Source organism: Ceratotherium simum, chromosome 11 (assembly GCF_057802395.1).
Source record: "Ceratotherium simum simum isolate JZ-2026a chromosome 11, ASM5780239v1, whole genome shotgun sequence".
Lineage (NCBI taxonomy): Eukaryota > Metazoa > Chordata > Mammalia > Perissodactyla > Rhinocerotidae > Ceratotherium > Ceratotherium simum.
The window spans coordinates 10,427,980-10,455,957 of NC_141910.1; the positions used below are offsets into that span (position 1 = coordinate 10,427,980).

A 27,978-nucleotide genomic window follows, 5' to 3' on the forward strand; every position below is an offset into this window, starting at 1 on the left:
CTCTAGAAGTAGAAATTCTTCCTCCACTGAGAGGAGAACTGGGAAACGTAGGCTTGACAAAGGAGAGAATCCTTTTCAGGACCTAGACCATGCTCTTAATAGGAACAAAGCACGTTAAAGAAAAAATATTGACATGTTTTGCTCCTGAGAAAGCCAAAAATTATGTCAATAAGAGAATAACTGAATTTCCCCAGTTAAGTGTCCAGCTATCACAGTTAATACAGATAAACAAATTCAAAGATGTTCGTATAATAGAAATCCCAAAACAGAACAGGGCAAATAAAAGAGAAATAGTAATCAAAGAAATGACAAAAGAATCTTTTATTCTGCTGAAGGAAGTTATTATATTGAACATTCTAGTCTTATATCAGATTTTTAGAGAGATACAGTTACATATGAGTTTATTAAAGTTTGAAATTTCAATGTTACCCAAAATTACATAGGCAGAAAGATACGTGAATTTCATAATTAAAGGTGAGAAAGTTTGCCATACACAAATCATACAAATTTTTAAACTAACAGTACAGAAATAGAGCCAAAAAAATTAGATTTGATATACAAGAAACCTTGGTGAGAATACTATTGGTATTTTTAATTATGTACAAACTATTGATAATATTTAATATTATAAAACAAAATGCAACTGTCACACAAAATTACCCTAACATCTGGTGGTAGGGGTAGAAATTTCAAAGTTCTTGTCTTGTTTCAGAGGCAGAAACAAAAGCTGATTTTTCTTTAGACTTTTCAGAGAAACACATGAAAAAATGTTAAAGCTAACCATTAGACAACTGGGGAGAGGATATATGACTTCCAAGAAAATAGAAGCATAAAGAAAATCAGGAGAAATGAATAAAGTAACATTAAGTCAAAATATCCACAATTAAAGTGTGTGTGTGTGTGTGTGGGGGGGGATTATGTTGCTTATTAAAGGAAAGACTATTAAATTGGTATTAAAAAAATCCAGCTGTTTGATGTTAACATGCATTGCTCCTAAAACTAAATGGCATTAAGTCATTGAAAACAAAAGAATGGGAAAGTATAGACCAGACAAACACTATATAAATTAAAGACAGAATAGAATTCAAGGAAAAACCAAACTTGAATGGTATTGATGATGAGTCACCTAGTATGGTAGTTAATGAGCATGGCTCTGGAACCAATCTGTGTGGGTTTGGATCCAGGAAAGCTCCTTTGCTTGCTAGCTGAGATTAACTTTGGGTGTTCATTCTGTACATCAGGTGTCTCCTCTGTAAAAGTGGGATAATAACAACAATGATACTGTCAACCTAGTAGAAATGCCAAGTACTTAACGCTGTCTGCTGCATAAGAAGATCAGCAAATGTCAGATCTTATTTAGTGTTCATTAAAGGTTTAATTTATCAAGACACATAGTAATGATAAGTCTCTCTAGGCTTAAAAAAATATGGTTGTAATACATTAAAAAAATTTTGATAGCTATACAAATTAATTGACAAATCCACTATTGTAATGAGATCTTTTTAATAAACTTCCCTCTGAAACTGAGAGAAAACACATTATAAAGAAATTATAGTGAGATGTTAATAAAGCAATTAGCCAGATTCTAGTCATAGACAGATACATATAATGGTGTATCCAAAAATTTTGAAATACACTTGCATTCAAATAAATCTAGAATATTCAATAAACCAGATCATATATTGAGCATTAAAGAAACTCAACGTTTCTAAAAGCAGAAGACATGTAGGCTATTTTTCTAAACATTATGAGAAAAATTGGAAATTTGCAGCAAAAGAATAGCATCCCCCAGACCCCAAATTTATGTATGTGGAAAGTAAGAGACATACCACTAAATTGTTCTTTAAAATTTATTTGAAGAATAAATGGAATAAAAACTAGAAAGCATCTTTAAATTAATGGCAATGAAATCACTAAGTATTTAAACCTGGCACAGTCCAGAATGAAACTCAGAGAAAATGTATAGTCTTAAGTATCTCTAACAAAAAAAAAGAAAGATTGAAAATATATCAACTAAGATTTCAATTTAAGAAGTTAGAAAAAAACAAAATAAATTTGAAAATAGAAGGAATATGATAATTATAAAAATAGGAAACAATAGACAGAAATGTAGACTTGGTTAATATAAACAAACTTATTTTATAAGATCAATAAAATAGACAAGCCTTGAGTAAATCTGACCAAGAAAAATGGAAGGAGACCAAAACAGCAACAAAATTGGAAAAGAGAACAAAGGCATAAGTACAAAACCAGAATGGTTATAAAAATTAAAATAGTTATAAAAAGTAAGAGAAAACTACAGGCAAATTTATGCCACTAAATTTCAATTAAATTAATGTTTTGAGACAATATACATTAACAAGGAAATACTAAAACCCAAGGGGAATTAAAATATGTAAATAAACTAATAATCACAGAATTGGAAAAAACAAAACTACCTCTAAAATGGATGTCAATTCTAAAGAGTTTGCAGATGAGTTTTACCAAAACTTCAAAAAAGAGGTAGTATCAGTGTTAGAAACAAAGTTGAGAAAAACTGAAATTGAAAAAAAAAAAATTACGCAAATTGTTCCTCAAGGCTAGAGGAAACCTGAAATCAAGTCTGAACCAGCAGTGCACATGAAGTACAATCCAGAGCAATCTAAATTATGAATATAGAAGCTAAACTTTTAAATATGATATTTACAAATAGTACCTGGTAAGCTTTTTCTCAAGAATCAAACAATTGCTTATCATGACTGACTATGCTCACAATTAAAATTTTTTAAAAGATGATTATCTTAATAGATAATAAACAAGAATTTTTATCATTTTAATTATGTTTCTGATTCAAAAGCAAAATAGAATTCAAAAGACTTATTAAGCTAAGGATAGAGGACAAATCCTAAATCTTAGATATTTATAAGAAACCCAGAACAACCAATACATACCATTTTTGTCAAATTCAGGGAAAAGATAAATATGCCCACTTTCATCACTTTCATTTAGAATCTCGCAGGCAATGAAAAAATATTAAGAAAGTGATAAAATATCTACAAACTGGAAAGAAAAACACAAACGTGTCAAAATAACAAATATCTGCACACTGTGAAGCTTCTTTTTTTTAGGCATAAAAGTTGTGGAGTCGGCAGTCACGATGTATCACTGCAGAATAATTATGATCCAGATGCGGGATGAGGGAGAAACAGAAGAGAATGATGAGAGAGAAGATAAAGGTAAATAGGAGAGACATCTGTACACAGAAACTGCCGGGATAAAGAGGTGAGGGGGTAGAAGGGAAGAGGTACAAAGAAAGAAACAGTCATGGAAAGAGAGAGACAGAGAAACAAAGTCATGGTCACGTGGAGAAAAGGACGGCCATTGTTTTGACATAATTTTTAAATAAGTGTAGTAACCAAAACTTTTTCCTCTCTGGAAAGTTGTGTGGAAAGCATCTGAGTTGACCCCCACCTGCCTCCACCCCCTGCCTCCCACCTGCTGCTTCCCCACTGCTAAGACAATTTTAAACTAAGCATATGTTATTTGTCTTGAATTTTCTAGTTCTTTTCCTTACATTTAACAGCAATATAGCTGGGGCTAAGTTCTGGAGCCAGACCACCATAGTTCTTTCAAGTCTTGCATCCATCAGTAGGTATCTATTCCTTGCTTTTGCTCCCTTCTGCTGCTTGGCTTCCTGCTCACATACTGCTATTTGTTCCTGCTTATTCCTGCACTGAGGGCATCCCAGGTTCTGTGATTTTCTTTATACTATTTATCTGACTTTCATTCTTGGCTGAGTGATTTTGAAAAAGTCAAAGCTTTTCTTAACCCTGGTTTCCTCATCCATAAAATGAGAATTATAATAAAGCTTGTTATACAGTTCTGTTTTATCAGTCACTAAGATAATGCATTGCAAAATGCTAAACAAATATTATTTTTAGAATGTCAGAATATCTTAGTACACTCTCCTCTGCTACCGGGCATAATCACTGAGCTATTATCAATAAATTACCAACAACAATTCAACACAGCTCTGAAGTTTCACCTGAATAGCTTCCAAATTATAAAATACTCAGAACATAAAAAAAGGGAGAAAAAGAAAACAGTGAATGATACCATAGAACCATTCAACTTTAGATATAAATCTGGACCTCACATAAAAACAATCAGTAGTCACTTCAATTTCAGGGCTCTGGTCTGCATTAATATATGTCCAGCTTGCTAGGGAGTGACTATGGCACATTAGCAAATGTTATCAATACCCACTAGATGACAATTTCTGCGTCTAAATAAAATAGGAAGCAAGATCATGGCTTTGTTTAAACTGCTGATGAATCTAACCTTGAATATATCACAGAAGTTAGAAGGAGGTTGACAGAATCTAGAACATGAGATGAAACTGTGAAAGACCTTTGGGGAACTGGAAGCTGGTAGGGTCCTTCTGAGGGAAGAAAACGGGACCCAAGATGCAGAGGGGCCACGAGCCCAATGAGAGAACAGGCCGCCAAGGAGCTTTATGATGTGTTCATCACTTTCCTCCCTGCAGGCTAGGCGGATCCTTGCTTTCCTGGGAACTGTGCGGCAGGAAAACATCAATACCAACTGAACACAGAGAGAAGGGGGCAGTGTAAACTAGTGTAGTCCAGCTGGGGTGGGGGAACCAGGCAGACTGCTTAGCGTGGTCCTTCCTCCCCCGTAGTCCAACCCCAGGACCCATGTAATGTCATGCTAAGGAAGGAGCCCTTGGAAAACAGGAGTGCAGGTACTGCTGTGCTCCGATGGGCCAGGCCACCTGATGGAAATGGAGTAGAGACCCGATGGGAACACCAAGAGTTCTTGGCCCTGAGTTTTACCCCAAAGACTCTTTTAAACTCACCTGGACAGGCATAGTCTAGGACCAAGGCTCTCAACCTTTCTCTCGGTTTACAATAAAACCAAGATAGCTGACACTCCAAGAGAATAAGAAACCGCAAGGAAAAATAACAAGACATTTGAGAGTTTGAGAGCTATGAACGAAAATAAGAAAATGAACAACTTGTCAGGAAAAGAAAATAATGAACCACACACAGTTTGAAATTAAAAGAAGCACAGTATGTATATTCATATAGATAAGGCATAAAATTGGTAGCAGACACATAAGCTGTATGAAGAAGGACCAATTGGAGATACTGGTGTGAATAATATTAAATGTAAAATAAAGAACTAAAAATAGAATAGAGAAAAAAATTAGTAACGGAGGTTGAGGTCAAGTAATATTTTACAGAGGGCACAAAAAAGGATTAAAAGGAAAGCAAAATAAGGTATAGAGATACGGAGTACAAAAATAGAAGTGTCATCAGCCCTAGCATACATATACCAGAGGGAGAGAAAAAAATAAATAGGAGGGAAGAAATATTTAAAACAACAATAAAAAGCCCTCAGTTTAAAAGATGAAAAGTGTGTATATGGTATTCAACAGAAAAGTAAACCCCACACTTGTATATATTATTATAATATTTGAGATCATCCAATATAGAGAACATTCTTAAAGCTTCCACAGAGAAAAATGCAGTTAGCCTACAAAAGTACAAGTATCAGATTAAGATCACATTTCTCAGCAGCTACCCTGTATGCCAGAAGGTAATGGAACAATATTTATGTGTTGATGGAAAAGAAATTTGAGCATATCTTTTTATCCAGTAAAGTTAAAATTTAAATGTGAAGGTAAAATATTATCCTCGGGCATATGAAACTTCATAAAATTTACTATGCGAAATTTTCTTTGAAAACACTCTTGGAGGAAGTACTCAAACAGAAATAGAAAAGGATTCAGGAATGAACAAGATATAAGAGATAGAATTAAATAATTAAGTCCACAAATCTTTATAGTGGTTTAAATTAGCAATGTCCTCAAATTAAGAAAAGAGCAGAAAAGTTAGTTTTGGTGGGGTTGGGAATTTAGCAGACAGAGAACAGAGAGAAGAAATAAATGGATACTGAAGTCCATAATAAAAAGATGGGGGGGCCAGCCCTGTGGCGTAGTGGTCAATTTCGTGCACTCCGCTTTGGTGGCCAGGGGTTAGCATCTTCGAACCCTGGTCACAGACTGACACACCGCTCATCAAGCCGTGCTGTGGCACCGTGCCATGTACAAAATAGAGGAAGATGGGCACAAATGTTAGCTCAGAGCCAATCTTCCTCAGCAAAGAGAGGAAGATTGACAATAGATGTTAGCTCAGGGCCAATCTTCCTCACAAAAAAACAAAAAAACTAGACTTGGTGGTGAACACAATGCAGTCCATATAGAAACTAATATATAATAATGTACTCCTGAAATTTACACAATGTTATAACCCAATATGACCTCAGTAAAAGAAGATTTTTTTAAAAATCTGAATGTATGTAAACATAATAAAAGCATAAATAAATCAATATCTGTTAGAATTCAGAGATTTTAATGCCCTCTCCCAATACTTGGAAGAAAATATATCAAAAAGGTAAAAATTAAGCACAGTATATAAGATATAAGACTAAGGTGGAACATTTTCACAAACTGTGTCTGTTTGGGGTCACAAAATATACCAGACATAGTCTTTCTCTCTCTATATATACATGTTTTACCATAATGCAATAATATTAGAAATCAACAAATATAAAAGCAGATATATTATAGCTAAAAAATGTCACATGTTTAAAAATTATATTAAATAATTCTTCATTGAAGAAGAAATATTTAATGGAACAGTGAATAAAATGAAATAATTTAAATTAAAAATGTGATATACATCTGTTTTGAGAAAAATATTTGTGCAATTTAAGAAGCTATAAGAAGAGCAACAAAGTAAATGCAAGAAACAAGAAAGATAGAAATAATAAACAATTAATAAAGGTAAGAGTAGAAAATCACCATTTAAAGAACACAAGTGAAAGTGATAAAGATAATTAAAAGGCGTTTACATGGAAAAAAAACTAAAAACCTTTTTTAAAATTCTAGCAAGACAAATATTTAAAAAGGTGTAATGGTTACCAGGGGCAATGGGGGTGGGGGGTGGCACAAGGGGTGAAGGGAGACATATATATGGTGATGGACAAACAAAAATGTACAACCCAAAATTTCACAATGTTAAAAACTATTAAAACATCAATTAACAAAAAAGTGAAATAAAGAATGGAAAGGGAAAATATCTACTATAACAGATTAAATATTTATTTAATATACAGATTAAAAGTAATAAAATATGATAATTCTGATATATTATCATAACGTGAAGATAAAAGAATATAAACACCAATGAATTTGAAAACTTAGAAGAGATAGGTACATTTTTGGTAAAATATAAAATGCTAAAATTGATAAAAGAAGAAAAAAATTTGAAAAGTAAAACCAATAACTATTAAACAAAATAAAATAGTAGTCAAAGACACTCTTCTCTACCTCGTCCCCTAATAATCTAGTCCAGAGCCAGATAAATGTTTTTTTATTTTTTATAAATAAAAAATAAATGTTTTTTATATATGTTGTTTTACCTATACCCTTTCAAAGAAAATATAATTCTATCTTAAATAAATTGTTCAAGAAAGTAGAAAATGAAAGAGAGCTGCTCATCTCATTTTGTCAAATTAAGAGACTAGTATTACAGCAGCGGAAAATAAAAATATGCGCTTTGTTATTTAGGGGAAAATGTGAAAACCCTAAATAAAATAAGTTATCTTTTACTATTCAAATTCATGCTACCCAGATTCTCAATTTTCTAGCTCCAGAAACAAGTAGATTTGGAAAATTTTTCAGATAAAATTCTTGTTATCCAAACCCTGACTACTTGCTATCCAAACTTTGGGAAACAAATAGATTTGAGTAAGAGTATCTATGGATAAACAAATTTACTCTGAATCTTTGTCTAAAATCAAGAGCAGAAAAGATTTGTCCAGTAAGGAGTACTTTTATTCGTTAATCAGCTCTAAAAGTACCTGATAATACACATATCATATAATACATTACTGCATAGGCTTTATCTTGGGGACAGAAAGTTAGTTAAAACATCAGAAAATCCATGTATGTAAATTATTCTATTAATGGACTAAAGAAGAACAATGGCATGATCATTTCACTAGATCCAGAAACAGAATTTGATAAGGTTCTATCCTAACCTCTTGTACATAACCTCAGAAAATAAGGAATAAAAAGGAACATCCTTATTTTGAAAAAGCTAAAGTTTACCCCAGCTATGATTATAGCCAAGCTTTTGATGCGTTACCTGAGGATGAGGAATAGGAAATTTCAGGATGTGTAGTGGGGAGGTGAAGACAACTTAGATATCTCTTACTAGGAGAAAGCATAATAGAAAGCTTGTCTTTGTAAAGGATGGAATACTATAAAGCAGTCAAAAGTAAAGAAGTAGAATTTATACAGAACCATGATTAGATTTTAAAAACAGTAATATGTTTAATGTAAGCAACTGACAAAGATCTATAGCACAAAACCATTAATATGAATTCAAAAAACACAAATATCAGAATACACTTTCAAAAAATACACGCATAACTTAGAACATATTTTAAATACTCTAGCTATGGAGTCTATGAAGCCAGACTCCAGTCAAGAAAATGGAATCCATGCCAGGTAGTTTAATATAGGATATATAATTCAGAGAACTAGTGACACAGTTGTCAGAGGGAGGCGCTGAAACTGGAGAAAGTGTAATAACTGCAGGAGTTACCACTGCTCAGGATGGCAGACACGCTGGTGTTACAGAACCAAGGAGTGGGCCACACAGGGAAGCTGGACCTTTAGAGGAGCCGCTCAAAGGCACCCTCATGGATCCCATGGTGCTCAGAGCCGGAAATATGAAGGCGGTTCCCCCAGTGGTGCTGGAACGGACAGATTACGCGATTTGCAGGGCTCAGTGCAAAATGAAAACGTGTAGCCTCTTGTTCAAAATTTAAGAATTTCAAGATGGTGACAGCAGAGCATCACTTGGAGGGTGGGGCCCCTCTGTGTGTGAGGCCCCGTGCTACTGCAAAGGTCTCATGCCCACGAAGCTGGCCCAAGCTGAGCAAGTGGGGAAAGCAGGGTACCTGGTGGAGGATAAAATCATGGAAAGGGGGCTGCCTAGCAGGAGCTGGAGTCACAGCCGACACTTTACTGAAAGCAAAGAAAGACAGGAGGAGAATCACCTGGCTTCTCCTCTCCCCTCCCTTCTTCCATTCTCCCATCAGTGCCTTCCATCGACCCTGGATGCCAGAGTACCCTGGACATTTATTTCATGGAAGGTCAGTTCCTTGTGTTAAAAAACAGATCCAGGGAAGGGCGGGGGTAAAAGCAGTCCAGTTGGATGTGACAGTCAACAGGCAGATGACTAGCATAGGACCTCTATAGGAGAGGGAAACAAAGGAGATAGGAGATGGAGGCTGAAATACAAACAATAAAATGAGAGAGAAGCCTCATGCAGACCAAGGCTACCGGTGCACCATGAACTCAGCACTTTGCGCATCTGCGAGAAACTACAACAAAGCAATAACATTATTAAAAATAATAACATTAACGGAATGAAAATTCATATAATAAAAGTTTTCAGATTAGCCATCTGCTTTAATGCTTACTTAATTGTTTTAAATTTGATCTGTGGGAGATCAGAGAAGCAATTTTCTACATTTTGATAAATCGACAGTATATCCATGGTACCATGTCGTTTCTATTAGCCAAAGACTAGACTCAAGTTGAATGTAAAACACTGTGATTTAGATGAGACAATTGGCTTGACATTTTGAAATTATTCATCTTTTCTCTAAGTAAAGAAATGGTCAGAACCCTGATTATTCAACCAGCTAAAGAGAGAAAGAGAATGGAAAAAGATAAACACATATCCAGTGCTCAGTATGTGTCAGACCCCACTTTGCAATGGTTGACCCATTTAATCTTTTCGACAACCCTGTGAGGGAAGTACTAAGTGGTGGCCTCATTTTACAGACGAGGAAACTGATGACCAGAACGGTTCATACCTTGCCCACATCACACTACTATTGAATGGCAGAGCCAGAATTTAAGCTCATCGTCCTCTAGCTAAAACAAGTTAGAAAGATAAGAAATTGATCAGTTGATAGGTGGTTTTCCCTTCTAAGTTCCACCTGGTCTTCTCTCTAAGTAAACTGCCTTGATCACACACTGGAGGGTCTAAGAAATATTCTTCCTTCCCTCTCGACTTAGAGAGGAGTCAGGACTGGCGGGCAGATTTTGGTCTCCATCAGTCTCCATCCTTGCTCCTGTGTATCTTTCCAAAGGCAGGGATGCCTCAACCGCAGTGGAAGCTTGCTCCAAATATGACCTACCACAGTCTGCAGGAGATAACGGGGTTCGAGATAAATCTAAGAAAGAAAGCAAAGAACACAGGTTGCTTACTTCATGTCTGTGTATAAATCCTTTATTCCTTTCAATGAAAACATTACACTCCACCTATATTTATAGCCTAGGACTCCATTTTATCATTTATCTACGAGATGAACTACTCCTTTAAAATACCGTGGAGGTAGGCACCAATTTCTCCCCTTGTCTGAGTGAAATGAGATATGTAATCAAAGCTATTAAAATATTAAAAGTTCCATTATTGCATATCTATCCAAATGAGAAAACAATGGCTAGTAAGTACAAAGGCAATTTAAAAAAAGAGAAGAAAATATCCAACCTTCTGGCCTTTGTCACTGAGTACATGGTTGTCTATACTCATTACACATGGAATTTGTTAAAAATTCACATTCATATTGATATAAATGTGTTCTCTTGATTAATTTGCTCAGTGATTATAGGCTGAGCTTTCCAGTAAATCTGAAACTTACTTGCTTCTGCTTTGGATTATTCTGTACAGGAAGGAAACAGCCCTGTACACAAAGAATCATTCTGGAAAGAAACACAAGAATTAATGGCATCAGTTCTACATCAATATTTCAGGAACAATCTGCTTTGTCCTCCTCTGTTATTTCAGGATCTGCTTCCTTTGCTTTGCTAAATGGCAATAATTCAGCCTTTGAATTTCTTGAGAAGAATAAAGTTCGAATGTGAGGATCAAAACCAGTGATTAGGAAGAGGTGAGGCCAAGGTGAAGAGTCCTTAATCCTCTAAAACAAATCCCTATAAAATCAGAAAGTAACTGAGAATTCTGAAGGGATTGTGCTGTTTGGGGAGGCTTTAAGTTGTCAAGATGATGTAAAATAGAAAAAGTGCAGTGATGTTCTCCAGTCCCCTTGCTTGTCAATAGCATGTATCACAACTGACATGGCAGAGGTGACGTTTGCAGAGAGACAGTGAGAGCGAGCCTCTCAGGTGTGCAGCCAGAGAAACAGGAGGCGACCCAGCTGGGCAGCCACCACTGACGAATAAAGGCAGTGCAGGGCCCCCCGCAGAACATGAGGAGGGAGCAAAGTGGATGGTTCGTCACTAATAGCCATCATCCCACTTCTTATCTCAAAAAATGTTTTCTCCTCCAAGGTCCTTCCAAACATCACTGCTCATTTGGTATCAATCAAGTAACATTATGTTTACAAATTACTATTTGTATGTATGATATTTTCACACAAAAAAGGGCAAGCTAAAAGCCCAACAAAGAAGCAAACAAGTTTCACAGAAAGGCAGCTTCCTATGAATTTTCCGTTCCGTCTCTGAGACCTGTTTTCCTTTCACCTGCAGCATCTGCCTGTGCTGAGGGCAGTAATAAGGGCACCTGAGCAGGCTTCCCACAGCTCTTTTTCCCTTTACTCAGACACCACTATCTTTAAAATTATTTTTCTTGCTTGAGTAATTATGTATTTAATAACTATAAAAGTTATACACACTCGGGGGCCAGCCCAGTGGTGCAAGCGGTTAAGTGCGCGTGCTCCGCTGCGGCGGCCCGCGGTTCACCGGTTCGGATCCCGGGGGCGCACTGACGCACTGCTTGGCAAGCCATGCTGTGGTGGCGTCCCATATAAAGTGGAGGAAGATGGGCATGGATGTTAGCCCAGTGTCAGTCTTCCTCAGCAAAAAAAAATTGAGGAGGTTTGGCAGATGTTAGCACAGGGCTGATCTTCCTCACACACAAAAAAAAGTTATACATACTCATTATTGAGAATTTGTCAAATCTCATAAAGTTACAAAGTTTTTCATAATCCAGTTGTCTAGAAATACTACTTTTAATATCAGCTATGCTTTCTCAAGGTTACACACACACAGACACATAGATATTCCTATAAATGGGGATAGCTCACTCAATATCAAATGTGGTATTGTATGTTCTTTATTCCATGTTCCATTGCAAATATTTTCTCACACCATTAAATAATTCTTGAAAACACCATTTATAGCTGCTACTTAACATATAATCATGTAGATGTCCCACAATCTAGATAACTATTGCCCCAATACTGGACACGTTTGTTTTTTCCTGAGGTCATTTATGTCTACTTTGTAATTTAGAATTGCAAGGACCTTTTCTCTAGGATATAATTTTCTCTCTAACATAGGTGCGTTGCTTTCCAGTTTTACATTTACAGAAGTAACTGAGGAGTCTGATTCCAGACAAAAACTCTGTATGTGATTTTTCAGGCTTGACCATAGGCAATTATAAGGTTTTGCCTGGTAGATCTCGTGGGAAAAACCTGCTCTCCCTACACCGCTTGGTGCATGGCCAGTGCATTCAGATTTTCTGCAGGCAGTGGCAGTTGAGGACTCAGCCTCCCATCCCCAGCCCCCTCAGCCATCCTCATTGCAGATCTGAATTCCTAGTGCAGGACCAACAAGACCTCCTTATCAGGGGGCCTTGACTGAGGCTCTTTTGTCCACTCTGACTCAGTCCTTTCTCATGCCTACCCCTTCTCTTACCTCTCATCCCCATCCCTGGTACCCCGGGTCCATAAAAAGATAGGAGCCTTTTGTTTAGTGCATCTGGGCAGTGGGACAATTTCCCGCACCTGCCCCATATGTCGTCTGACCCCCGACCAGTGCTGTTCCATGAGGAGAATGAAACACTAGGGAGCTGGCACTTATTTTTACCTCTTGATTACACTGTCTCAGTAAGTGAAGAAAGGCTTGACTGTTACTTTCAGTTTGGCTCATTGTCCTAAATGACCACCTTGTCATCTGGCATCTCAACGTTAGTAGGTGTTTCTTTTCTCCATCTTTCACATTCACAGTTGAGCACTGTTTCTCATTTTTTTTCAGTTTTCCAAAAGAAGAGAGGAAAAGCAAAAAATTAAAAATGAAATGAAAAATAAGAATGAAAATGAATTAAATGAAAAAGGATGGAATAATGAGATTAATATTTGTGCGGGCCATTTCTCTCTCTTTTTTTTTTTTTTTTTGCTGAGGAAGATTGCCCTGAGCTAACATCTGTTGCCAATCTTTCTCTTTTTTGTATGGTCGCCACCACAGTGTGGGTGACAAGTTGTGTAGATCCAGGCTCAGGATCCAAACACGCACACCAGGGCTGCCCCCGAAATGGAGCACTCCGAACTTAACCACTACACCACAGGGCCGAACCCCAATTTCCCTTTTTGAAGAACCGTTCTAGGCATTTTTAATCTACAGATCACATTGAATTGATATTTTTTTCTCATGAAGTCTGTACATTTTATAAGGGAGGGATTATTTACCCATTTCACTGATAGGAAAAGTCAGATGCCAAATCAAAATAACAACCTCTTGAAAATATTCAGCTTTCCCTCTGCAGCAATAAATCTGAGTAAATTTCCTCTTGGCAGACACTGAAATGTTTTAGAATGGAGAGAGTTTATATTTCTCATTATATTTAAAGACAGCATGTGTAAACAAACACTGAAGATCAACGTGCATCTACTTAGAGCTCACCGCAGGGAGTGAGACATCATTCCCCTTGATGTTTCCTCAGAAATGTGTTCTTGCCCTTGGGGAGATGAGATTTCCAAGAGAAGCAAAAGTAAAATCCTGACTTTTTCTTAACACTGCGTTTCCTCCTCCTCTTGTTGAAGGTGATTATCAGGAGAACTTCATTCCTTGCAGGAAATAAAGCATATTTAATTCCTGTCAAGTTGAACTCAGAAACTTGGACAGATGGAAAGAACACTGCAGAACACTGTAAGAAATGCACCTGCTTCCTGATCTCACATGCTTTTACCATTTTCAATTATTCACCCTGGGGAAAATAAAATGTCAGTAATAAGATGTAACTTCATTATGCAAAGAGAAAAAAGTGCAAAAATAAGATATGATCCTCTCCCTTTAGAAGATACTCATAAGAGGCCAAACAAAAATTTGAGGGATGGGTTTTTGGAGAAGCCAGTGAGATAAAATATAAAATGGATGCATTAATTATGAGCAGGCATGTTTACTAGTCCGCGGCTCTAACAAATGTGCATCTGCGTGCTGCATCTTTATGCCTGTTCTTCTATTTCAGAGATTTATGTTTGATAGAATCTCAGAAAAATGACATAGAAAATGATTTTTATAACTATTGCTGAAGGGAAATCACTGAAGGTACATAAATTAGGCCTGTGCCCCGTACTTCGCTAATTAATTAAAGAAGTTTCTTTGCTTCTCAGTGGTGCCTTGCACGTGCCTCATTTAAGTATGAGACATTTCAGGATCTTGCTAGACTAATTAATCTATTCTTCAAATATGTTTGAGAGCCACTATGAGCTATATATAGGAGCTACCTTTTAGGATTCATCTGACAATGAATAAGGAAAAACAAACAAATAAACAAACCCAGGCATCCAGGAACTGGGCCAATGCTGTAAAATTAGGCATTAGAGCAAATAGCTAGAATATAAGAAATGGAAGCCACGGTGCTTTATAAAGTGCTGTGAAAACACAGGGGAAAGAGACTGAAAGCCCATGAGCCAAACCAGGTTTTTCTACCTGTCAGCTGAGCCTGCTGTGGGTTAAAACATAGCAAAATCAGGAGTGTTTGGATAAGAAAACTAAAATGATACAAAATAAGAAAAATTGCTTCGATACATTTTCTCAGCATGTAAACAATTAGAGGGTGTTCATCATAAAGTCTATATTTGATGCTCAAAGATAAAATGTTAGTTTTTTATTTGCAGCAAGTAACATCAAGCTGCTTATAATTGTAATATCAAGGCTAATTACGTTGAGTTGGCACTTGCAAATACATTGGCTAATAAAGGTGAATTTGAATTCTCATAAGTGCATTTGTATTTCACACATTTTATATTACACAGGAAGGACTGTTGCTCAGTTGAAATGATATATGTGGGTATTTGCAATTGATAAATCCTGGATGTGATCTTGATTACAGAATGGTTTCTAGGTGAGCTTAATTTACAAACATCCACCCATAGTTCAATTTAGTTATATTTTTAAAAATACAAGGCATTTTAAAGGAAGTGTAAGGGGAAAATAAAATCACAGAAATGGCAATAGTTACTACTTCCTGTAATGCCCACACAAAATCCCAAAGTAAAAGAGTTTCAAACTGGGTGTTCTTTCTCAGTCACAAATAGTAGTGACGCCTCTACGGGCCTTGGCTATGCTGGGCTTCCATTATTTGTTACTTGGCTTATTTTTATGGAGAAAACGCCAAAGGTTCCTGGCGGCCCTTAAACCATCTTTGACAGAGGAAGATGTGCTCTACAGCATCGCCCGCCCTTGATGGATAGTAGCTCCTCTCAGAAGCCCCAACTCACGCGTCCTTTAAAGTAGGGCTAGCTTCCCATGTGGTTTTGACTCAGGACCACCACATTAAAAGTGAAATTCTTTTCTTTAATAACTTCCTTACTCCCAATATCCAGTTAGAGCAAAGAGGGGCTTGCCTCAATGACTTAAATTTGGGGAGGTAAGTTTTAGCCATACAATAAATTCAAAGATCTTAATATTTAGATTAAGCTAACCAGCACAGAACTATCTTAGACAAGAATATATTTTATACTGTTTAACATGTGAACTGAAAACATTTCATTATATTATTTTATTCTGTTTTAAAAGGCAGAAAAGTCATATTTGTTTAGAAAATAGCCAGAAGAGGGGCTTTCAGATTTTCAACCCAAACAAAGGTAGATAATCACAATCAGAACTTTAAAAATATTTTTCGGGCCAGCTCCAGTGGCTTAGGGGTTAGGTTTGGTGTGCTCCGCTTTGGCGGCCTGGGTTCAGTTCTTGGGCGTGGACCTACCTACACCACTCGTCTATCAGTGGCCATGCTGTGAAGGCAGCTCACGTACAAAATAGAGGAAGACTGGCACCAGATGTTAGCTCAGGGTGATTCTTCCTCAGCAAAAACGAAGATTGGCGACAGATGTTAGCTCAGGGCCAATCTTCCTCAGCAAAATAAATAAAAAAATAATACTTTTCATAGAATTCTCTGATATGGATTAATATTTAGTTATAAATTATTTCTAAAATTTATATGATGTCTTTTTCATTCATGAATGCACAATAAATGTTAAGTATTTAATAAAACAAATGGTGGCTACTATTGTATGACCAGGTAAAGTAGTATCATTTTTCACAAAGAAAAGTCTCAAAAAAGGACATTCATAGGAATAATTGAAGAAATGCAGAACTCCAAAAATTTTGAAGGCATCAAAAATACCAAAATTTTCCAAGAATGAGCAGTTAAGAAAATTTATAACAGAGTAATCTATTTTGCCAGGTGTCTACATGTCTAAGACTCTTTGATAGTTCAAATGTGTAAAACGCATTGTGATTTACTTCATTTGTTACTGATATCATGTTGGACATGTTTAATATAAGAAATATTAGAAAAAGATATAAATGACATTTTTTAGTTTTAGATGAAAACCTAAAAATGACCTTGGATGCGCACACACATGTGTGCATGTGTGTGTTTTATCTTCCCATTTTCTATGGATTTTGTTTCTACTTTGCCTCCTCCTTAGGCTTTTGAATTTCCAGCTAGAAATAAAAATCTTAGATTACATCATAAATTATTCTGGGACTTCTTATTTGGCCTGCTTTTAAAAAAAATATTTTTAAACTGTAATCATTATGATTCTAACTGCTACCACTTGTTTGCTTTGTGTGGTTATTGCAAAGATGAGCAACAACATCACACTTGGTGAAATCAAAATTATTAAAAGTCTGTGTGCTCCTAGAAGATAAAAGCAATAATAATATATGTTACTCATCTTTCTTATTATTGATTACTAAAATTGAATGAGAGGCATAATAATTATCAAAAGACGTGTCAGTTCTGCGGGGATGAAATTCTTCTGGCAAAAGTATTGCTTTAAAATAAAATTATTCTAAACTATGCAAAAATGTCATCTAGAATCTTCTATATTTCATTATTTTATTCATCTCTAAAATGAAGATCAGCTGTGTTTTATTTTTATGATGGTTTAGTTTATCAAGCATAATATAAATTCCAAATGTTTACTAATCATATTAATATGGACCTTGAAAAGATGAAAATAGTTTGGATCATATATTTCTATAAGGCCATCAGTCATTTTTATGCTGCAGTGAAATAATCTTCCTGGTATGTTGCCTGGGAAATGAACTCTCTTTTAAATCATCTCAATTTAGATTTTCTCCCCTGTCCCTTTGGAATGCATTTTATATGAGTAACAAATAAATAGTAATGATTTGTGCTTTTGCTGTGCATGCAAATGTTATATGTGACACAGAGAAGAAAGAATTCTAACAATTCATCACAATATATTTGGAGAAATACAAATGCCCACAACAGTCTTTCTAATCTATAATATTGACTCAGAGAGAAATCATTGGAAGAGAAAAGGTTAGCTTAAAAAAAACAACAAGAAAAGAAGTCTGATCTGTAATGGAGCAAATCACTTTGTATTACTGGTGGGAAGGAAAGTGAAAAGAAGTACTTATTGAGTATTTTTTTGCGTGACAGATTCAGAAATAGCTAAATTATGAAGGCTGCAATGGAGGAAAGAAGGAGTGAAAATGAATAAATTAAATGACAAAGTAAAGCCCTATAACTGTGGAAGTTATACTTAAAGATCCTTAAAAGTTTATAAAAAATAATAAACATAAAAAATCATAGGGTTGGAGAAAGGGAAGTAGAAATATCAATACTTCAGTTCTCTCTTCTTTCATGGCAGGAAGTTAATTTTGGAAACTGAAAATGTTGGCAATATTGGAAATGTTGGAACATTTGGTTAAAAGACACAGTATGACTCCAATCTTTGAGGTATTTCGGAACTCCCCTGTCCTCATTAGCTTCAGAGGGATTTTTGTGTGTGTGTGTGTGTGTGTGTGTGTGTGTGTGAGGAAGATTAGCCCTGAGCTAACATCTGTTGCCAATACTCCTCTTTTTGCTGAAGAAGATTGGCCCTGGGCTAACATCCGTGCCCATCTTCCTCTATTTTATGTGGGACACCTGCCATAGTATGGCTCGACAAGCGGTACACAGGTCCGCGCCCGAGATCTGAACTCGTGAACCCCAGGCCACTTAACTGGAGTGCAAGCACTTAACCACTATGCCACCAGGCTGGCCCCTCAGAGGGATTATTTCTAAGGAACTATTATCTCATGAAAAACTTTTGACCTTAAGTACTGCAATATTTTCCTTTTTACTTTAGGTTTTATTTTCCCCTCTTACATTCATGTAAAAGTTAATACATTTAACTAAAAATATCATAAAATACTAATAAATGCTTTGCCTATCTACCCATATGGCTACTATCTTACCATCTTTTGAAAGAAATATCTGGAATGATGTTGAACAATTGTTAATAATTCCTATTTATGATTCATATTTCCACTTCACATTTTTGATTAATCTTATATCTATCAGTAATAAAACCATTATCTTATTTATTTATATCATTATTATTTGCCACATTTAAATCTTATTAAATACCATACTGAAAAACACTAAATGATTGAGATGTGATTAAATTTAATATTAGATTAGTTAGATCTCACTGGGCTCAAACTCTTGAACTTTCAAGCAAGTTTAATTCCTCATTTATCACTAAGGAATCCAGAAAAATAAAGCATAAAATTGGTTAAAATTGTAATCATTCTAATAAAAAGACGATATAAATTAATAAACTGAAAAGAATTACTAAAGGAGTAGGAAACAAGTTCAAATAGCAAATATTATAGTTGTAAGATCTAGAAAAATTAATAAGATAAAAATTACCATTTTTCTCTCCTTTCTGAAAAAGTGTACATACCAGTGATATTTTTTGAAGTGTCCTTTTTTTTGGTGTTGGAAATGTTTTTAAGCTACTTTCACAGTGACAATAAAAAGATAACATTCAAGAAACATGTATAATTTTATTTATCTTACCTCTTTAACCACCAAGACTTCATTGACCTCGAAGAGTTTGATATATAATATGTTTTCTTCTGTGGTTAATATTACTGGGCACAAAATGTAACATGTAATAATAAAACCACTTTTTTGTGTGTGTTTTCAATGTGCCTAGCTCCTTTTGCTAGATATAATGAGACTACCTCTGCACATTCTTCAGAAGCTGCTTCCAACACCCAAGTAGAAGAAAGGATCCCTGTGAATAGTCAGCTAAATGCATAAAAGGGCTTTGAACTCTCAGAGCAGGAGCAGGATTTTCTGTTGTTGAGCTCCTCTCTCTGCTGCTTCAACTTGATGTCATTCTGTGCACTTTTCAGACTATTAGAAATTTTCAATATGCTGTGGTAGAAAGTGAATTTCAGAGGACTTAATGGAGATCACAGGAGATGATCCATGCAAATGTAGTTTAAGTCTCAAAGGATTCTAGGACCCCCATTAGATAACTGGATGAGAAAACATTTCAGCCCTTACACCAAGATAGAAAGGCAGGGTAGGAAGAAGTATAAAACTAAACAGACACAAAAGGTCTTTTCCTAAAAAGATGAAAGAATGAAAAAAATACAACATTCAGATAGAATCAGAAAAGATAAACAAGGAATGAGAAAGAATTTTTAGAAATATAGTGAAGAGTTCTGTATTTAGATTCAATAAATATTTTGCCAACACTTTCAGCTTCCACTATTTCATTTAATTTAATGCTTTTTTTTATGTGCTGCCAAATTGGGAGAAGTTTAACTGAGAGTACTAACAGGATGAAGCCTCTAGAGTTGATTAGTAAGAGATTACCCAGAAGCAACTTGGAAACAAGACTCTGCGTGTGTGTTTCCGGAAGAAAGCAAGAGTGATGGCAGAACATTTAGGTTCCTCTCTGTTCATCGTCCTCACCTTGTCCCCACACCATTACTCTCTACTCTTTCTGAGACACAATTGACTCCTCTACTCTGCTTTCTTGTTTTTGAATATTTGAATATTATTTACTATTATCTTAGATAATTTTTTCTTCTTCCCAATAGTGCTTGACCTTTGAAATTTTGGCATCCAGAAGAGCTGGTTGGGAGACTTCTCCTACAAAAGATAAGTGATATCCAGAAAGTGGCTGCATGGAAAGGGTCGTGTACATTTTTGACCAAAGATCTGGTCAATTAACAGGTGATAGAGCCGGAGAATGACTAGGAGGGCCATGAATGTCAGGTCCCTACCCTAAATAGAAATATTCTTTGTTCTATTCAGGTTTTTTGAATGAGCAAGATTTAAAATGATTGCAAGAATTCAACACCTCCTCCTCTCTTTAAAATAGTGGGTGTCCTTTACTCTGTCTGTCAGATAAGAAAACAGGAGCACGGGCCATCAGAGGGACTAAGTTTTCTATCAAGGTTTTCAGACTTATGCAACTTTGATCATCTAATGCTGTTTCATTATGTATTAATCTATCATTTAATTACTTGATTTATTTTGGTTCATAACAATGTAAGCTCTTTGCAGAAAAAGATGACGCATTATACATCTTTTTGCTTCCATCTCAATGCCCCCAGGGCCAAGAACAACGTGGTGGATTCTCAAAGATAATTCTTAATGGTTGTTTGTCTAAATTATCAAAACTGAAGTATCCACACACAGCAAGAACATTCAAAAAGCAAAACTTTTAATAAGATATTTTTGTCTTCAGTGTTGTTTTAAAAGTCCCACTATAGAAATCTGAAAAAAACAAAAAAAGAAAAGAAAAAGAAAGGCAGTGCTTGATACACTTGAGCCAGAGTGGAAGATAGTAAAATTAAATGAGTTAAAAATTAAGACAAATTTTACGTGTTCAAATCTTTTGTTTCTAGTGACCAACTGTTATGAGAGGTTTGGGGATTCGATCAGAGATGTAAAAGACACTTTTTACTCCAAACAAATGGACTGAAGGTATATTTTATTATATAGAGGATAGTAAAGGCGATAGTCTGCAAACAGATCCGAATAGGTCAAATAATAAGAGGGAAAAAACACCAGCCCGACTGGAAAGGGAAAACATCCATATCGGCTGAAGAGAAATGACACGAATCAACCGGAAAGAGAAACACTAGGTTGACTGAAAAGAGAATATATCAAATCAATTACTTTATAGTAAATCAATTACTTACATCAAATTAGTTACTCACAATATCTACGCCCCACTGCCGGGAGAGCCCTGTCAATCGACGCGGCTGGGCAAGGATCACACGTCCTGGGCAAGGTGTCCCTTCCACAGGTGGAACTCTCACCGGGTCTCAGTCTTCAGCAGTTTATATAAGCAGTTACAGAGTTTACAGAGCAAGCATCCAGTGTTGCCATGCACAAGTGGTTATCAGTGGCGTATGTGCACTGAGCCCCTTGGCTAACGTCCCAGCCCAGTAGTTGTGTACGTGTATTGTTTTCTTTGGTTATCATCTTAGCCCGGCACAGATGGCCAGTCCATCCCGTGCTACGACGCTCCAAGAGCCTTGAACTGTTACAACTTGCAACTCCCTCCGTGGGAGAAAGGCCAGTTCCCGGGAAAAGGCCAGTTTCCACCACATAGAAAGCAGCTTTTATATTTCTTTTTGTGCTGGTGGCTGTAGGTCAATGGAGCGGCCAAACATGGCTGTACTCATGTCAAGACATATTTTGCCGTGGCCGTCTCCATTAACCATAAGACACCATATGCACAGACAATGAACTTTGTACACAAGTACATAAGGCACATTTAAGAACCCAAAATCCAATGACTATAATAATTATAAAACTATCTCATAATAAAGGACCCAAACCCCAAGGTAACCAATCAAATAACCCCTTAGAATATGAAATGTTATTAACTTGATCTTGCAAATCATGTACAGCATTAAAGATAACATTAGATAAGGTAACACTTAGGCCTAACAAACTAGCTTGCAGAAATCCAGACCAGCCCCCATCACGGAGGGTAACAGAAGGCAGGGTAATAGAGAAATTATAACTAGTTTTGTGTGACTGATCAAATATAGGCTTGTACCGAGAGATTGCTTGATGTTTCTGAGACCAAATTTCTCGGCCATTCATAGTCCAGGTTATAGGTCCCACTGGTGTAGAGCAGTTGGTCCAGCAGTGCAGGGTCAAAGGTTGTCCTACAGAGGCATTAGTTGGTGTGTAGGTCAGCAGCAGACACGGAGTTGCAGCACAGCATAGCGAACACAGCAGGACTATCTATTCACGCAAAGAAACAGAATTTTTAGGAACATGATATAACTGTTTATTTCCTGGATACATAACTATGAGTGTTGCAGTGGGCCCTTGGGCCACTACTTTTGCGGCACGGGGAGCCGCATTGGGTGGATGTGTCACCCACACCTTTGCTCCAGGTTTCCATCCATCTGTAGACCCAAATCCTTGCATTCCTCTTTTAGTTAATTCACTTGGAAGCTGTCCTTGTGACATATTTGGAGTCAAAAGGGGAAGCACCAATAATTGTCCCACTCGTTCCCCAGCCTCCACAGTTAGTATTGTGTCACTACCATTATATAATATAAATTTTATTTCTCCTTGGTAATCCGGATCAATGACTCCTCCCAGTACATCAATACCTTTTGCTGCCAGTCCAGAGCGTCCTTTTAACAAACCAAAGGTATTTTTGAGAAATTGTACCCCTATCCCAGTAGGGACTATAGACTGCTTCTTAGGGGGCAATTGAATAGAATGAACAGTAGATAAATCCAATCCAGCCGCTTCGGCCGTGGCACGAAAAGGCGGTTTAGCAGACTGAGTCAGGGGCCAATAGGTTAAGGTCATAAACTCATGGGTGGCGGTTGCCACTTCTTTAATCTTTGCTGGTAACAACCTTGACAGAGGAGTCTCATTAGGGCCTAGTGGCCTGTTATTTAACACATTTAGAGCAGTACTTAGATGGTTGTGCCACCCCTTTAATGAGCCATGACCAAGTTTTCTCAATTGTTGTTTAAGCAATCCATTTATTCGTTTTATGAGGCCTGCATCTTGGGGGTAATAAGGTATATGATAAATCCATTTTATATAATTTTCCTTGGTATAAGTTTGAATCAACTTACCTGTAAAGTGGGAACCATTGTCACTCTGAATTTGCCTTGGTGTTTCATAATATAACTTAATTGTATCTAATAATTTTATGGCACTCTGTTGGATGGCCACTTTAGCTGGTATAGCCAGTAAATAACCAGAATATGTATCAACAGCAGTGCAGGCATAAGTATATCCACAAGAATTTGGCAAGGGTCCAATAAAATCTATTTGCCAGGTATGGGCGGGAAATAATCCCTTTTGGATATGACCTTGGTAGGGGTGTGGAATTCCCCGTTTATTTAACTGTTGGCATAACTGACATTGTTGTACTGTAGTGGCAATATCATCATGGGTGACAAGGATTCCCCTTTGTTGTGCCCACCTGTATGAAGCTTGTTTTCCCAAGTGTCCACTCTTTTCGTGGACCCATTGTGCTAAGCCTGGGTTGTGCGTTGCACGAATCTGCACCAGCTGATCAGCATGAGAATTATGCTTTTGTTTTGCTGAAATTAAAGAACTATGAGCATCAACATGAAATACAGTAACAATCGTGTTTTGACACCATAACCATATGTCTTTTCATAATTTTTTTTCATATTTTTTTATTATTAATTTTTTAATCATGTTTTTTTCATTGGGGCATCCACATTGTCAAACCTTGTGCCATTGCCCATGAATCAGTATATATATGACATTGTTGCCCCTGTTTTTGTTGAAGTGCCTGATACACTGCATAAAGTTTAGCATATTGGCTACTCATATTATCTCCGGTGGTGACAATTCGTTGTTGGGTGGATGGGTTATAGGCAATGGCTTTTCATTTCTGTGAGCCTGATATTATTTTGGCAGAACCATCCGTAAACCAGGTATGTTTTTGTTGTTTTTTAGTCAATTGGTCATATGAGACACCCCATTTAACAGGAGATTCTGTTATATCAGTCTTAGGTGACACAGTTGGCTCACTGCTATATTGAGACACTTGTTTATGCAATAGAGACAACCCCTTTGGGCCAGGTTTGGCCCGGTCTTGAATATACCATTTCCATTTGATGATACTAAATTTTTGTGCATGTCCAATTTTATGAGTAACAGGCGTGCTATGAATCCATTGTATAATGGGTATTTGGGGTCGCATAATTACTTCATGTCCCAGGGTAAGGCTTTTTGAGTCTATTAGAGCCCAATAGCAGGCTAACAACTGTTTTTTAAAAGGACTATATCTTTCACTGGAACAGGGAAGCTTGAGACTCCAAAATCCCAGAGGATAACGTCGGGCACCTTGTTTTTGCCATAAATTCCAGCTGGCATATTGATCAATGACATCTACCTGTAACTCAATGGGTCCTGGTTTAATTGGCCATAGATCTAAAGCAGTCTGAATAGCATGCTTGGCTGCTTCAAAAGCTTCTTTTTGTTTTATTCCCCATTCAAATTTATATTTTTTCCTGGTAACTTTATATAAAGGTGCAAGGAACCGACTTAAATGTGGAATATACGTCCTCCAAAATCCAAATAATTCAATAAATTTTTGTGCTTCCTTTTTGTTACGAGGTGCTGCAAAATCTAATATCTTTTGTCTAGCTTTAGGTAAAATTTCTTGTTTTTTATTATTTCAAAGTATTTCCAAAAATTTAACATTTGAACTCGGGCCCTGAATTTTAGCTGGATTAATTTTCCATCCATCCTCCTCAAGTGTGTCCATTACTTTTTCTAACTGTTGTTGTCTTCTTTTTTTTTTTATTTTCTTGGATCATAATATCATCTATATAATGTACTATTTGGACATCATCAGAAGCAGATACCTTTGCCAGGGTTTCAGCAACCTGTCGATGGCAGATAGTGGGACTATGTACATATCCCTGAGGAAGTCTAGTAAAGGTATATTGTTGTCCCAGCCACGTGAAAGCAAACTGTTTTTGGACACCTTTACGTACAGATATGGTAAAAAAGGCATTAGCCAAGTCTATGACTGCATACCAAGTGCCTGGATAACATTGTACTTTTTCTATAAGAGTAATCAAATCAGGAACGGCCGCTTGAATAGCCGGAGTCACTTTGTTTAGCTCTCCGTAATCTACAGTCATTTTCCATGTCCCATCACCTTTTTTAACAGGCCAGATAGGATTATTCCAGGCTGTAGTTACTCTGTGAAGGACTTTTACAGCCAAATAATCTTGTATGGTCTCAGATATTTCTTGTTGTCCTCCAGGGATGCGATATTGTCTTTGATTGACCACTTGGGTGGCAGGTGGAATTTCTACTTCATGATGCAAACATCCCACAATTACAGCATTAATATGAAAAGACAAAGCTCTAATAGCAAATTGGTATTGTCCATCAGCCAAATTCAATGTCAATCCTTTTAGAATATCAATCCCAATTATATATTCTGGTATTGGCACAATCATAACTAGATATGTGCGCCGGGGTAGTTGCCCAATTTGCATAGAAAGATTAGTGGTAACTGCCTGGATTTCTTTTCTTCCCAATCCAGTTATCAGAATTGATGTACATTGAAACTTAGTTGGATTCCCATAGATAAGGGTGGCCTCCGCCCCTGTATCTATAAGTGTCTGCACACTAGTTGTAGATCCATTCTTCCAAAATATTTTAATTGGTACATGTGGTCTAATATCTTTTTTTATAGTGGCACTAATCGATACAGAGGTTTGGCCTTCCCCTCAATCACATAAGTCAGCAAGAAGAGGATCCGAGGGAGGAGGCGATGCACTAGGTGCAGTAGGCACTGGTTTGGAAGCATTTTCTATATTGTCTCTTTTATTTACTTGTTTTACATTCAGCCCTTTTTCTTTATATAGTTTCCATAATTCTTTAGTGTGAACTCCATCAATCTGGTCTTTGGGTACTCCTGCCCGGAGTAGGGCAAAAAACATATCACCTCGAGTCATTTTATCCTTTTTAAAGAATGTTTTTCTTTTTTCCCTTCCTGGAGAGTTTTCAGTTGTCTGCCAGTCTCCCAAGTCTGCTAGCTGCATAATCTTATCTGCAAGTGTTGCTATAGGGTTTTCAGTTTCATTTATGAGAAGGGTTGTAATTATTTGTTTATATGCCGGAGGTGCAGTTTTTATCAACTTGTTTCGCACCTGGACACTTAAAGTCATTTCATTTAAAGCTTCACCACACCCCAGAAACACAGCCCCTTTCATGGTTTTTTCTCTCATCTTTTGGACACAATCTTTTAAAGTATACCACGGTCTATTAGTGTCCGGCCATATATCCTCCGTGGGGTATTTATCTTGAGCTCCTTTTACTGCAAGAGCCAATAAAGTTGTACCATCAGTGTCTTGTCCACGATCATTTGGGGGGTGAGCCTTCATGCTCCAATCTCTGAAAGCTCCCTGTATTAAGGGATTATTGGACAAAATTACAAATTTAAAAGCATCTCCTGCATCCAGATTAATTTCTGTAGCGCCCATATCATATAGGCGAACAAGCCAGGTTATAATGGCTTCTCCAGGCTTTTGTGTAGCCCGGGCTAAAATATCAGAAATTTCTTGTTGGTTAAAATCCTCAATTACATCTTTCCTTACAGAATGATTACCATCCATTTCCATCCGCCGACGGCGAAGAGGACGTGCCTCTGTGCGTTTGGGCGGTTTTCCCTCTTCCTCATAATCAGTTTCAGAATCATCATCCCAGATATCACCATCCCATGTGTCTGGGTCCCACTTAGGACCGGCCGATGCTATGGCCATATGAACTTTTTGTTTATTTACCTTTCCTCTCCTCTTTTTATATTTATATTTGGCAACTCTTACAGCAGCCTTTTCTGCTATAGCTTGGTAGTTATGAGCCTGCTCTCCCAGTGCATGATATTGACATTGAGTCATAGCCAAGCGAAACTGCAAATCTGAATTTTCTTTTTCCAAGAGTGCTTTCTCTTTCTGTATCTTATCCCTATCTTCTATAGCCCGACGATAAGCAGTCAACAAACACCAACCTCGCCGTGCCAAAAAAGAAACATCATCTTTCTTTTTCCTTTCCACCATCTGCAAAGCTTTGGTCACATCCAACGGTTCAAATCGTCACAGACGAGCATCCCAAGCTTCACATAACCCTGACCTACGAGCCCACTCCCCAGCCAGAGTGCAAAAGGGAGGGTCCTCCCATCCTGGAATTTCTTCCACCTTGGCTTCAGTTACCTTTCGTTTGAATGGGAAAGGCATCTCCTTAATCGAATCCTGCTCACAGCGCCAATTATGTTATGAGAGGTTCCGGGATTCGATTGGAGATGTAAAAGACACTTTTTACTCCAAACAAATGGACTGAAGGTATATTTTATTATATAGAGGATAGTAAAGGCGATAGTCCGCAAACAGATCCGAATAGGTCAAATAATAAGAGGGAAAAAACACCAGCCCGACTGGAAAGGGAAAACATCCACATCGGCTGAAGAGAAATGACACGAATCAACCGGAAAGAGAAACACCAGGTTGACCGAAAAGAGAACACATCAAATCAATTACTTTATAGTAAATCAATTACTCACATCAAATCAGTTACTCACAATATCCATGCCCCACTGCCGGGAAAGCCCTGTCAATCGACGCGGCTGAGCAAGGATCACACGTCCTGGGCAAGGTGTCCCTTCCACAGGTGGAACTCTCACCAGGTCTCAGTCTCCAGCAGCTTATATAAGCAGTTACAGAGTTTACAGAGCAAGCATCCAGTGTTGCCATGCACAAGTGGTTATCAGTGGCGTACGTGCACT

The 27,978-nt window shown here is 37.0% G+C and overlaps 1 protein-coding gene across 4 annotated transcripts; it reads right to left on the reverse strand.

Moving 5' to 3' along the window:
- Positions 1-336: 336 nt before the first annotated feature.
- LOC147915912 (uncharacterized) lies at positions 337-27,978 on the reverse strand. Of its 4 annotated transcripts, XR_015553616.1 has the most exons (4): positions 27,775-27,978; positions 12,977-22,418; positions 10,789-10,849; positions 337-10,320 (listed from the first exon to the last, which is right to left on the reverse strand). XR_015553616.1 is itself a non-coding variant. In XM_087436508.1 (3 exons), the coding sequence occupies exon 1, from the start codon at positions 27,254-27,256 to the stop codon at positions 25,928-25,930; it is 1,329 nt and encodes a 442-aa protein (XP_087292634.1). In that variant the 5' UTR covers positions 27,257-27,978; the 3' UTR covers positions 337-10,320; positions 10,789-10,849; positions 21,377-25,927. The 4 variants fall into 4 exon arrangements, 3 of the variants coding, with proteins under 3 accessions (XP_087292634.1, XP_087292633.1, XP_087292632.1); XM_087436508.1 differs by having other exon boundaries at positions 21,377-27,978; XM_087436507.1 differs by having other exon boundaries at positions 13,790-27,978.

Coding starts and splice junctions, on each gene's coding strand:
- LOC147915912 (XM_087436508.1), bottom strand. CDS start 27,256: ATGGTGGAAAGGAAAAAGAAAGATGATGTTTCTTTTTTGGCACGGCGA.